This window comes from Acartia tonsa, chromosome 4 (assembly GCF_053477335.1).
Source record: "Acartia tonsa isolate MP-2025a chromosome 4, ASM5347733v1, whole genome shotgun sequence".
Lineage (NCBI taxonomy): Eukaryota > Metazoa > Arthropoda > Copepoda > Calanoida > Acartiidae > Acartia > Acartia tonsa.
This window is the reverse complement of record NC_137263.1, coordinates 13,717,172-13,732,190: the sequence shown is the minus strand read 5'-3', so window position 1 is coordinate 13,732,190 and position 15,019 is coordinate 13,717,172. Positions and strand designations below refer to the sequence as shown.

At 31.1% G+C, this 15,019-nt stretch overlaps 1 protein-coding gene across 1 annotated transcript in view; it reads right to left on the bottom strand.

Moving 5' to 3' along the window:
• LOC145316172 (uncharacterized) overlaps positions 1-15,019 on the bottom strand; it is a 114,684-nt gene that overhangs the window by 58,267 nt on the left and 41,398 nt on the right. Inside the window, exons 11-12 of the mRNA XM_080156504.1 lie at positions 10,621-10,685; positions 10,139-10,213 (exon numbers count right to left, since the gene is read on the bottom strand). Of these exons, the coding sequence (XP_080012630.1) occupies positions 10,139-10,213; positions 10,621-10,685 (140 nt within the window). The remainder of the gene's footprint in view (positions 1-10,138; positions 10,214-10,620; positions 10,686-15,019) is intronic.

Here is a 15,019-nt window from a genome sequence, read left to right as displayed (position 1 = left end):
ATGTTGCCCTTCTGAATAAAAAAAGAATAAACAATCCATTTTTCTAAGTATGTTTACTGCATAAAAGCAAATGAAAGGTTGGCAAAGTATTGAAATTGCATGAACCTTCTTTATTATTTTCTCTTTGTAATATATGCAAATTGTGCATTTAGAAAAGTAGCTACGCTTTAACTCTTTTTGTCCGTAAGTCCTGTATATAAAACTAAAAGCAATGTGAGTGAAATTGATTTATTACTGAAATGTCCCGCATATTAGCTGAAATAACAAAAAAAAACATGTTTGTATCCTATTTTTAGTGTTGGTATGCATACCACTTAGATTGACATATTTAAGTGGCTGCACTCCTAGCATCTAAGTGCTCTTTATTCAAATGGTAGGAAGGGACTACAAAAATAGCCTAAAACCATCGAAGGGTTAAATAGAAAAATAGACAAAGACTAGCCAGCAAGCTTTAGCAAGAAGAACTCATCGGTTCAGACAAAAAACCTTACAATAGGATTTAACAAAGTTTCGCGCATTAGAAAACATGTTTTCCTTGTTTTGTTCATGATACATTTGCCTTAATTTTTGCACTTTTTATAACTTTCTTGTCACTTTAAAGAATGTTTTCTTAAAACAGCAAAAAAATATCTAGAATACAAGTTTTATTTTTATAAGGCCTTACTTATAAACCTTGCTGTATGTTTGAAGCAGCTTATAGTGCCTATAAAAAATTACGTGATACAAATTACCAATGATAGGCCAGTATACATTTTAATTGACCAATGATTAAATATATACTGGCCTATCATTGGTCATTTGTATTGTATGACGTCATTTTTTAGGAACTATAAGCTGCTTCGTTTGTTTAAGCGTAATATGATATTGATGTTCTGACAGACGGACGTACGAACATACTCTTATTATAGAGTATCTGAATTACATGGGAAAATGCGTTAGCTGGCTAAACCTCCATTTAAAGTTGACATCGCAAAAGCTGAGCACTGCTTTGACACCTCTACCTTTGTTTGTGAGATGAGCCAAACTATTCAGGTGGAATATCACTTCTACTTAAAACCCATTTCATTGACTAGCATAATAGCCTTATTATCAAATTATCCCAAATCACAATGGCAAAATTTTTGTAGCTTAAAATGGAACATATTGGACAAATATCATTTTCAATATTGATACTGTTGCGTTTTTAGCATTTTGACAACAATTGCCATCGATTTTATTATAGCACACTTAGTATTGAATGTAATATAGTAAAGCCAAGAGTATGCGCATATGATGATAAATGATATGCAGAAGTTATTGCACAGCTAGTATTGAATGTAATATAGTAAAGCCAAGAGTATGCACATGGGATGATAAATTATATGCAGAAGTCATTGCACACTTAGTATTGAATGTAATACAGTAAAGCCAAGAGTATGCGCATAAGATGATAAATTATATGCAGAAGTTATTGCACACCTAATATTAAAAGTAATATAGTAAAGCCAAGACTATGCGCATAAGATGATAAATTATATGCAGAAGTTATTGCACACCTAATATTGAATGTAATACAAGAGTATGCGCATAAGATGTTAAAGTATATGCAGAAGTTATTGCACACCTAATATTAAAAGTAATACAGTAAAGCCAAGAGTATGCGCATAAGATGATAAATTGCATATACCATCACTTTAGAATTGCAGCTGCATTTTTATATTAGCAAATTTACTTTATAATCAGGGTTTGTACGTAAGTCCATCACTTCGTATATTAAATGCAGATTGATACAGTGTGTGTAAACACAAAGATGTATGTATGATTTATCTTTTTAAATGAATTATAGTTTATTGTTTTCTGTCAATTGATGCTCGTCTACTTATGAAAAACTTTATTCTTGTTGAAATTGAAATGGTGCAAAGTTGACGTTATCAAATTTCTTTATACAGCCTGAAACTGTTTTAAAATTTAAAATGGACTTTTTGAATATGACTTGTGACGCGACTTCAGTTGTTTATTACTTGCAACCAATCCAATGATCTCAGGATCATTGTTCCAACAGTTCCTAGTCTGCCTGCATTTGGGCCAAGGCATTTCCTAAATTATTATTATTAGGGCCATGTCTAGCATATAGTTATACTTTTGGTTAAAGAATGGTACATGACATGACGGAGCTAGGAAAGTTTTTATGGTGCTTATTAAAAATGACGCCATACTGGCCTAACACTGGTGAATTAAAATGTATACTGGCTTGCCATTGTTAATTTAGTCTGTGTATTGGCCTATCATTTGTCATTTGTGATGTATTTAATGATTTTTTTATGGGCACTATAAACAGCTTTCGGTACGAACTATAGAAAAGTCTTGTATTGAATATTCTCGTAAAATGACCAGAGTTGAGTTTTATTATCTCAGATTTGTGGCAGATAGTATGCAAAATTTACTGCCAATTTTTTGAAACAAAAAAGTGGGAAATAAATTGACAATGTTTAAAAAAGCGTCGTAATCTTAATACTCATTTAAAATGGATAAAATGAAAACCAGTATTTCAAGGTTTTTAAAAAATGCGCTTTTTCTAAATCATTATAAAGATAAAGACACATTGAAATTTATTTCTAGGTATTATTCTATGAAAGTTAAAAAGCATAAAAAGTTTTTATGTCGAAATACATTAAAATTCTTCTTCATTGTAATTAGAATTCTCATTCAAGGTTTGAATTTAATTGGGCATTCTAACATGACAAAATTTACGATAAAAGCTATCCGTTACGGTGGCAGATAGACATAACACATTTGTAGGGTAGTTACGTTGCTTATAGGCAAATAGATAGCATACTGTATTGTCTAGTTTTCATGAAGAAGAGATATTTTCTGTGGGGAAGTTATGCGGATAAGAGTCTAGTTAAGATGCTTAATATAAGGAAGAAAAGGAAAACTGATATCTCCCAAAGTTTTTAATTACGTTTTCTTATTTGTTAGTTTACCAACTTTGGGGGCTTTTAAGGAATTATGTTTGGTTGATTCATTAAGTTGAGTGTCAACCAGTAATTGTAATCTACATAAGAGGGAAATTTGTGAATCATCATTGGTGATGTACACCAATGTATCGGCTATTGTCTATTTTCTGTCGTAAATCATATATAGATTCACATGTAAATAGTTTGGTACTGTGCTTTCTACTGCATATCTAAGCGATTAAATACAAATGGCCTATTTTTATGGTATCAAAATCAGTGGCGTGCAGAGGGTTTTGCCACCCCTCTAAACCAAAATTGAGGGGAGGTGTATTACAGACAACAAGAGGGGTGTATTCTTAATGTCATGGGGGTTGATACACCTTCCCAGGTGTTCAAACCCCTACATAATCAACATTCTCACGCTATACTCTGTAAAGGAGGGCTTTTAGTTGTTGATCTCCAGCTCATACCAATAACGAAATTAATGCGGAAGAAAATCACGAAACCTATACGTGTTTTTCAGCTGTCGTTTGGGGGCAACACATCGTAAAATTGACGACCTCTCCATTTGCCCCCCAAATATTATTTTAGATTTATTTTGCTTGTTGGTTATACCTTATTCCTGGTTGATCTCTTGTGGAATTAATCATTATCGAGTACACAGTAGTATAATTAAAATCCTCACTAAATAAGTTCTCTATAAATGGAAGCTGAAATGACAAATTCATTTCCTTTATCTTTGACTTATCTCAGGACTAATCTTACTTAAACATGTTATGCATATTAACCAGGAAAGCAAGGGATGGTTTTTTTACACGAAATAAATGTTCTGTAAAGCAAAAGCTTTTCTCAATGCCTGACAATATTAGGCGCTAGAAGTATAATTTAGTTAAAACATTTTTAAAATTAGAGTTAGATTTACGAATAATTTTGATTAATAAAACAACCTATATTTTCTCTTCTATTAGTTACTAGAGCTAAGTTGCGTCTCTATCACATTCAGGCTGTCTTCAAAGTGGTAAGCTGTGAACAGAAAATAGCCTAAAACCATCCAAATACTTAAATCTCAATATGTATCTTCCCTAAAAGAGATAACTCAATCAGTTATCAGTAATCATCGAAATCTTCAGCTTCAGACAAATTAACCTTACTTTACTTTAAAATTACAATAAAATGTTCTATTGATTAAACACCGTGAATGGTGATTCCTAGGACAATCTAAAATTCTTTCGAATAGTCACTCGGTACATCTTTTTTTCCCTTCGATTTTAGAAGATTAATTTTTTTTTCAAAGGCCACATTAGAAGTTGAAAACTATATTGTTTTTTTATTCTATTGAACTCAATTAAATTTCAACCCATTTCAATAGCTATGTTAGTATATTTGTATCCTTAAACTATATCCTTTATTTCCTGAGTATAATCTAACACATTATCTTGCTGATTAAGCCTACAGCTAAAATTACTAATCGCTCATACCAAACACAAATACAATAATACCATAAATAATACAAACATGCATTACAATCAATGTACATAAAATCAGTATTCTAATACAGTATTGATTCAAAATTTAAATTCTTTTTCTAAAGTGTTTGTCTAAGTTGTATAACAGTATGTTATCATGCTTGTTATAATGGATATTCTTATGTGATTTTATGATTTTAAACACTAAAAGAGCAGCCTATAATTTGAATGATGGCAGATGTACATAAGATGCAGATATTTTACAAATATTCTGACCTTTTCAGCAAAATCTATTTTTATGCGAATGAACCTCCCTTAATACCCACCCACTTTTATGTCATTATTTTATAGACGTTTACATACAGATCCAGCCTTCTTCAAATCTTTAAGACCCTGTATATCACAAGCCCTAAGAGGCTTGCATGACCCTTCAAAGTTCTTTCAACCCTTCAGGATCCTCTAAAGATGGCTTAAATTAACCTAACCAAACAGAATGATAGCAAATACTTTTTTTTCTACGGGGTTATTTTTGGTCTAAATTGACAATATGGGATTGCACAACTTATTTTTCTAGATAGAGATACCAAAAGTACATACGTACATTTTTTATCGTCCCATACGTTTTTAGAACTTCAACCTTCCTCGCTGACAATAATTTTGATGTGGTAAAATATGTGTCATGTAGTTTTTTTGCGAGGACAACATCATGCATTTTTTTTGGAGCAAAGCTTTTTATGAACAGTTTGTTCTCCATCATCTTATTACTTCCCAAAACTTTAAATCAAATGTATATACGTTAAATTGTCGATGAGGTGACAAGTTTTAGTCTCGGTATTATCTTAACCATAAAATTATGAATGTTTATCACTAGGGTTTGGCACCCGCGCGTAAGTCTCTTTGAAGCCTTACATTTAAATCCGTTTGGATTTTTTTGAAAAGAGGAATTGCAATATTTATCTCAGGTTTAGACTTTCAGATTTAAAAAAAAATATAAAGATTGAATTCTCTGAGGTTTACAGGCGACTGATGCGCGGCTGCCGAGCCCTGGTCATTACTGCATCTGTTGGATACGTCGCAAAAATAGTGAAGTTAAACTAATGTTAGAACTTCAAGACAAAGGTCTCATAATGAAAGGGTCAATGTTATAGTGGATGTGTAAGTTATTCAATAATTTACCATTTCAGTCGTAATTATAGCGCGTCTTAAAGTTCAAATCAGAAAAGTATAAACAATACTTACAAATTATGATAAAATTTGTCTTTGGAACTTATCATGCTTGTTTTAATTATAGTTTCACTCTTGAATATAAATTAAATTTAAAGTCATTCAATGTTTAACAAGGACAATAATGTTCACAAGCAAAAACAAACATCATTTAAGATAAAAATAACAATAAATTATATTACAGCAATTATATAGAAGTTAGACTGATTAGAATGATGATACACAAAATTCCCTCTTCTGTACAATTATTGGTTAAAACGTTTGGACACTAAACTTAAAAAATCAACCAATCAAATTCAGTAAAAGTCCCCAAAGTTGTTAAACCGACGAATAAGAAAACGTTATTAAAAACTTTGGGGACTAGTGTAAGTAACAGTCCATTGTTCCCTTCCTTCCTGCAATAATACAAAGTTGCTAAAATGAAATATGGGTGAAGCATCTTTTTAAAAAATCTTTTAAAAATATTTGACGAAAAAAACTGACATTTCTACATTAGACCAGCCTTATTTGTCCGTTATGAATATTGTTATATGTGTCTATATTGTTTTCCTGTATATTTTATATTTTTTTCAGCGCTGCTTTACTTGTTGTTCTGTCTGTCAGTTTATCCGTAAGGAAGAAATGGTAAATGGTATTTATCGTATCGTGTTATAGACAGCTTTCCAAGGAAATAAAAATGGCTAGAAATATGTTTTTTTCTCTCAAAATTTAAGAATATGAAAGGAAAGGAACTTCGACTGAGTTACAATATGACGATTTCACTGAGGATTACACGCAGCTGACGTTATACAATTTGATTTTGAATATATTTGTCCTTGTGATTTTATTAGAAATATGTTTATTAAATAGATTCCTATTTGTAGAGCACCACTGTTCTATATAATTATCTGCCATATCTTTATAAATTAAAAAAATTGGGTATTTTTAACTAAGATGTCAAACTTTAAAATAAAGGTACAATATAACTTTCAGGGATAAGGGATGGGAAACGTAGGAAAATATTATTTCAGGCCTATTTCAAGCCTAGGCCTATTTCTAGCCTAATAAACCAGTTTTGGGATGACGCAGTGGTTCGTATAAAATGCTAAGGAAAAAGCTGTGTGTGTGTGTGTAGATAAAGTATAGAATCAAATTCAGGTAGCTAGTTTAAAGTAAAAAACATAACTTTTTATAAACCTATATATTAATGGCCTTTGTTAAAATGAAGTTTTTTCTCTCCCAAAATTTTTTTATCTTTTACTTTGGTAATTTGAACTGTCAGAAAGCTATTGTTGGGTTTCCCTTAGACAGATTTTAGTTTGTATTATTTGCATTTTTATTAATGAGTAAAAATTTTATTTGAAAATTTCATTGCTAATTAAAATTCAAAATAAATAAATTAATATGCACTTGGGTAACATTCTATCAAGTTCTTTGGATACTATTATGTAGTGATATATTTGTACTGTGTTGTATTGTACATATATTAGGGTTAAGGTGTTGTATCAATTCCATATTAAATTTTTAAAACTCAAAATACAACATCTAATTTATAAACTCTTTATGAAAATTTGTAGCTACCTTCTTTCCAAAAAATAATCCCGTTATTTTTGTTTTTTCTATATGGCCCTTTTTTAATGTTTAACTCTAAGCAGATTTAATAATTAAGCTAATGTGATCTAACACCATTTATATTTATTTTTTAGTAGCAGACCAAATCATTATTTTTTCTAGAATTGTCTGCTTCTAAAATTACCGCCAATTGGTGATTGGTTGTTAAAAACAGGCCGATTCTTATTGGTTTAGAGCGATAGCTACTTTGGAGCGTCCGCCAGTTTGATAGGAATTTGTAATAGTTGCATTATCCCTAGAATCTAGGCCGGGACCTAATTAATGGCCAGGTTTCCTATCCCTTATCCCTGATAACTTTTAGCGACACTCTTTTCTCTGTGTATTGTTGTTCTTGTTTATATAGCCAACTTGATTGGTATTGTGTGTATGTATTATCTAGTTTATATTTTGATTGAATATCTTCTACATTGGTTGTGTGTGTGTGTGTGTGTGTGAGTGACCCATGACCCCATAGTCAAGCCCTAATAATATTTTTGGGCCTGGGGATTTGCAATAAAAAAAAAATTTGAAAATAGTTTGAATGCGAGCAACTTCTAGTACTTAAATAAAGACCTTTAATGCCCAACTTTTTGAAAATTAAAACGGCAAAAAGTCTAAGTAAGACAACTTAAACGATTTAAAACATATAACAGTTTGAGAAAAAACAAACTTTAGACATTAAAGGTATTTTTTTTATAAAAAGACTGAATTTTCGTTCAAAAGAAAACCATTTCATTATGGTAGAACTAGTTCTTTTAATTATTTATATTTGTTGTCTGGTTTTTAAACTCAAACATTACAATTCTGTGGGACTCCTGACTGGTACACATATTATGCATCATAAAAATATAAGATTATCTACCATAGGTCTCCTATTTTCATGTGATCAGCTTGGTGGCAGAAAATTATTGGAGCATTTTACATTTGTAAACTAAACATACTTATAAAGATATTTGCTTTTTGTATTTTGAATTTAATTTTAACAGTGATCTTGAGGGATAAGACCATGAATAATTTGGCAGTAAAGTTTGGACACTCATGGATTGTACCAACCAATCCAGATTAAATAAAAGTAGCCTAAGTTTTCTAGCAATTTTAAAATTGGGTACCATTTTAATCTACAGTCCAATGTACCCTCCCCCCCGTTAAATTTATTAATAATTTGTATCATAAAGATTTCAATGTTTTGAATTTAAAAACGTCATGCTATAATTTTGCTTAGCCGTATAAAACAAAGAGGGGTTGGTCTAGAGTATATCATCATTTTATCATAATGTCTGATTGTAAAAAAACCCAAGGATGATAGCTTCCATAGATTTAAACTTGCTCAGAAAAATCTGTTTAAAATTTTGCCTATATATTTTTGCAATGTAAAAAAATAGTTCTTAAAAACACATAATTTTATCTGCAATGTTTTTAGGTAGGCCTAATGTCGACATATGTATACATATCCATATAAAAGTTATGCCTGTATATAATTTTAAGTATTCAGAATATTTTCCTAACTTTCTATCATTCAAACTGCTATGCATTAGCTTTATGGTTTGCTAAGCTAAAAGAGGCTTCTAGTGGTATGTGAGAGAAGATACAATTTATTTTTTAAAAAAATTCAAATTTTATTTTGGGGGTTCTTTTTTTATTGTTATCAGTTCAGCTGCAAGATCTATACTAAACACGATCTTTCAGATGGCTACAATATTACTTTATTATAAGAATAAGTAAAAAGTAAATTATGAAAAATCTGCGCATCCAATAATAATTAGATTTAAAAGCATAGAGAAAAAAATAAAAGAGAGGAATCGAAGCAACTAGAAGACGAAAATAGGCAGTGGGCCTAGCGGCCTACTCAGCACTGTTGCCGCGCTAAAATTTATTGCTATTCCACTACTTTTCAAATGGGAGGATTAAAAATTATTTTAAAAAATATTTTTTTACTTTTTACTATTTCCATATTTAGGGCAAGAATATTAGATTAGATATTTTCGTTTTAATGTTTTAATTAAAAATTACATAGAATTTTATTTTTATTTTAAAAAAATTTGTTTATGAAAGATGAATCCTTCTATTTCTAAAAAGGGGGAAATTTTTTTCATAATGAACATTCAGCTGATTCTGACCGCCCACGGCTGTTTGCTAAATATCGCTTTTCTTTTTATTCACATTATTATTTATGATTGACTTACAAAAAGCCCTGGGCGGTTTTTGATTTTCGTCTGCTTCTAAATTTAGGGATGGGGAAGTAGTATTTTACCATGAAAAAGGGGTGAGTATTCATCCTCTTATCCTTTTTCCTTATGTTTAAAAGAGAGTTTGATTTGGTTTAAATATGAGAACAATCCTCTTAATGTGAAGTTTAAATACAGACAATACAATTCTCAATATGTCAGAATAATCATACACAGTTCAGGCAGCTCAGGCGTAGCTATTCTACATTTAAGGTGTGTCTGTACGTTCCTTTCTAATTAATAGCTCCATTAGTAAAGTAAGGCCTGTTAAAATCGTTCTTTTGATATCAATTAGGAATTAAAATATGAAAAAAAACAATCATTATAATCTTTTAAAAAATAATTTTTGAAAGCTAGATTGGACATGAATTTGCTATTTAAATATACTGATAAAAATCTTCTTTTTTTCCTTGTTTATACTGTACATACAGCTAAGTAAAGTTTTGCTGTGTTTATCTTTGTTTTTCTATTGAAAATTTAGCATAATCATTCATGTTTGACCTATTAGCTGACTTCTGCATAAAACATAAAGATACCAAGTAAAGGGTAGATAAATAATTACTGTGTTTAAAACATAAACTTAAACACATAAATATATACACATTTGCTTTGTGTATGTTTTACTTTATTAGCATTAGAATATTTTTTTCTTCAAAACACCACTAAAAAACAATTTAAAACTAATAAATCAATTTACCTGGAGGCTAGGGGAGGTGACAGCAGGATCAACAGTTGTCAATAATGTTTTGTTCTTTATTAATCTTTCTTGGATCTAGAAATAATAAAAGCTAGAAGATAAGGGTGGCTCTGGATTCGTTTTATTTCCTCGTACTAAAAACCAAAATTGACTACGAAAAAAAATATTATAAATACCATGGTGTTTTCCTGGGCCAACAAACCATAATCGTTCATATATATCCAAGAATACGTTGCTTTTACAAAAAGTGTCTGTTGAGCACTGATACCCCCAACCCCATTATTTGAAATAAATTTAAAATAAGGGGGAGTTATTTTTTCCCCAATTTCCAAATTCATTTAAAAATAGCGGGGGTTTCTGACGTGTTCGACTAGGTACCTTGAGAGAAACTGCGAAATACATATTTAGTATGCCCTGATCTTTACATCTCGGGGCCAACAAACAAGGATCGCTTTAATATGTCTATAAAATACGAAACCTACCTGTGAGAGATGCATTGAAAGTTGTCTCTGATGACTGGATAGAATGGCTGCTTTATTTGAGGGACCTGCAAACAAAAAATGAATTATAACTTTTTTTCAATAGTAGAGATAATCTCGTATTGTATTATATTAAATCACAGTTATCCTTTAGAATTGATATGCACTGTTCATATTATTTTAGACATACAGACGGCCGGACACAAAGGGTTATATTCCTATGAATTAAAAAATATCAATCTCCAAAATGTAGCCATAATGAAATCTTGTGCTCTTATAGCATTACCAACGGAACGACAAACAAATTGAGTTAAGTAGATTTTTACCCTATTTAAAAGGAATCGTTACAAAAAATCTTCAAAGCAGCCAAGAAAATACAAAAAGTAATAGTTGATAGAGTAGTTGCGCTACTGAAAATTGTTATCTTATTACCAATCACAACTGTCCTTGTCAATGCATTTATAATTTTCAAGTCGTATACTAACCAAAGAAAGGGATAAGTAGACTAAAGTTAACAAATTTTTCCTAAATGTTTTAGTCTTTCTTATGTTACAAGAAATATTTTCTACCCAGGTATGTACTAAATGCATGCTTAAGTGTTTTAATATTGACAATTATGGAGTTTTATAAGGAAACTGTGTATTTTAAAAGTTTTTAAAAACTTGGAGTATTTTTTTTTCTTTGGTTGTCATATCCCTAGGTATCTGTATGCAAAAAGTCAATTTTACTATGACATTCACTTCAATACAACAAGGACAACTAGAAGCAAAGAAAAACAATAGAAAAAGATTAACTATTAGACAGTAATCATACAGGAAATGGAGGTTAAAAATTTGATTCAATGAGATTGAATTTTTGTAAGAACAGTAGACTTAAAGTTTCTATTAATTAATCATTGATTATTGTTTACACTTACTTTAACGGACAGACACACGAAATTTTTTTATGTATGTATAGAGTAGCTACGCTTCTAAAAAATATGTTTTCTGTCAAGATAATTAATCACAAACAAAAGTTGAAATTGCCAATTAAAAAGAAGAGAAAATTTTGAACATAAATAATATTTTCGCGTGCATTTTGGCCAGACTTTGGAACAATATATCTCCAAGACATGTAAAACTGTGGATGAAGGATTTCCACTTTTTAACAGCGCTTCATAGATCCCCCCCCCCCCACCCCCATTGTTGCTTCTTATGGCAGAGAGGACAATATTTTGTTTTGGGTTGCACAGCTATTCTACAAGTTATATGTTTGTTTGCTGGTTAATGGCATGGGTAATGCGCATAAATAAAACTTGAAGCCATAAAAAAAGTCCTTTAGTTCTAAGAGAAATAAAAACAAGATCAATTTTGAAAAGTGAACGGTTACAAAAATCAGAATTTTACTTTAAATTGATTATTTTTATGTAGTATTAAGAATTTTTTTTGTATAGAAAAATTCCTTTAAAATGGGGTTACACCCGTTAAATGAAAGAATTGTAGGAAAAAGCCAAAGATTTTTGACTAAAATACCAAAGGAAATGCTTCAGGCTGATTGTTTGACATTATAAATCAGAAAATAGAAAAAAAGTATTCTTAAGAAGATACAGATTTTAATATAAAGAACCGATACAAATTGAAATTTGACAGTTTAAAAGGCAGGTAGGAAGAGGACATTGGACTGTAAATCATATTGAAAACAGACTCGTTCTCTCATTCGTGAGCTTAACATGTACGTTTGGCTGCTTTTGATATTGATTGGTTGGCTGAAAGTAGCTGTGACAAAATTCTATCAAAATATAATTTTAATGTACAGAAAGGGTAATTTTCTTTATGATTGGGATTATACATCAATCATGAACCTTTTTTCAATTTACATACCAACAAAGAAACTTAAAAATTGGATTGATGTATTTCACCATTCTACTTCTGTTAATAAGTAACATTTTACAAAACTGCCAAACGGCAGTAATTTGACGGCTTATTTGCTGTTGCTGAGCTACTCCTGGATTGTGTAGTATGCAATATGCAAATATTTTATTCTTATTTTATACAAATTATCCAATTAATCAAGTCATTGTAATATTCCGCAATTTTTCACCAAGATTTACACAAATTACCAAGGGCATTTATGTTCAAAGAAACCGTAATATGAAACCTGGCGAAAATCTCCTTATCATTCTTAATTGAATGTTTGGTGCTTTCCCTCAAGTGCTTTTTGAGCACTTAAAGTTATTTTAAAATAAATTGATATTAAGGAGAGTTGGTTTCCTTATATCTTACCTCTCCTGCGGGGCTATCCAATACCCAATTTAAATTAATCTAACCTGACTTAAAGTAATAAACAGGCAATCTAAAAACTAACAACCCCCCTTTATTTTCAGTTTTATTTCTAAAGAGGGGAGAGGGGCCTTTTTATGTTCAACAGTGGCATTTGAGGGAATACGCCTACTGTTTGAATATTTGTTTTATTAGAATCCTAGTTGTTATCAATACAGAAAATTTGGAGGCAATCTCTTTGTGCCTGCGAATACAGAAACATGCCGATGAATTTAGCCTAGGTATAGAATAGCTACTTATGTGGCTCTTTTGGACTTTCGAAAAAGACTTATCTACAGAGTGGCACCGCTACCAATAATGAGAGAAATTCCATATTCTATGCGCACATGCTGTGTGATTGGAAATGAATGTTTCCATAAACAAAAATGCAAATTTTTCTGCTATTTTGCCAACTTTTAAGTGTTTGCGTAGTACAGCTCATATTTTAGAACAGCATGAAAAAAAAACAATTTACTAAAGTATAACAATTACAAAAAAAACAGGTTTATTCCCTATAATTTTTTTTATGAATTTAAGATATACGAAAGCAAAATAAGGAAATGTTAAGTTAATTTTTGGGGTATTTTTAATGAACTCTCCAAATTTCTTTTTGGCAAGCACGGGGGAAGGATATTAATAAAGAAAATTTTTACAAACATAGGGTAAGGGGGCGGTGGGGTTAAAATAGAGATGGGTTAACATATATTGAAAAAAACCATAAAAATAAGGAGAGAAAAAAGTGTTAAGAAAAGGGGGAGGGGTGGGGGATGGTCGAAAGATGTTTTGGGGGAATGATTAATAAATAGTTGTGGGAAGTTGGCGAAATTGAAAAGGAAGAAGGCGTGGGGAGTACGCCCCCATTTCATTAATAATATTCTTCAGCCAACCAAAATATACAACGTGCTTATAAACACTGGTCTGTCTGGCACCAAATATTCATTTGTCATTTTTACTTTTAGTTTTCTTTCCAATACAGGGATAGGTACATAGAAGGTAAATAAATTTTCTCACCCCCGAGCTTACAGAATGCATAATTCAACGTTTTGAAAGAAAAGGTGGACATTTAGGTAGCTGTCAAATAATAGAAAAGGCCGGATTTAAGAAAAAAGAAGTCAAGTAGTGGTTTAGCTGCTAATGTTATGATAGCCTTAAACATGCATTATAGTTAAAGGAATGTACGAAAAATGCAGTCAAGAAAATCTCATATTTGTTATGTAGCACTGAAACCAAAAAACTTTAGGTACTTTCTGTTCATTTTGATTGGTTACTTTCTATCATTTTAATCTACAGAAGGGTTAGTTTTGTTGGAGTTTAACATTAATAATTTGTCCATTGTCCTAACCCTTAAGATCCCTGGTTAAATCGCGGAGGTTTAAAAATGTTTATGCAAAGAAGAAAATGGTAACAGCATCAGATGGGAAGGGAGTTTAGAAATTGTTGAAGGGAGCCAGATCGTGGGTGTTTACAAGTATCTTGACGTCATATTTAAAATGATGGATTTTATACTTGGAAACACAATAGATTTATAATAGAGTAGTAGTACTCCTTTGAAAAGAATGGTTAGTATCAATGACCATCACATCTCAGTCATAGATTCTTAGATGACAAGAGTAGGTAGGGACTTGGATACTTTCCCTCAAAGCACATGTCGATCACTGAAACCCCCTCTCCTTATTTTTAAAATTAACTTAAGAAGTTTTTTTCCTATGCTTAACCCTTGGGGCCGAACCTAGTAATAGTGTCTAACTTTTTATCTTTGTGACGTAACAAAAATCGAAGGATGAGAGGGGAGGTGGGAAAGGAAACCCCTAAAAAAGAGATGGATTTTTGTTACGTCACAAAGATAAAAAGTTAGACACTATTACTAGGTTCCTTGGGGCCCTAACCCTAATTTCCAATATAAACTATCCTTATCTGACCTGAAGTAACTAACAATTGAAAACTACTTTCTCCCTCCCCCCCATTATTTTTAATTAAAATAAAATAATGGGGGCTTTTGTGCCTTTTGCCTCCTGTGCACTTTAAGGGAAAACGTCAGACCTTTTTACAAAAGTGGTAGTCTAATCTATTCATCAATTTTCTTTCTATCGGATTAACTTGAAGTC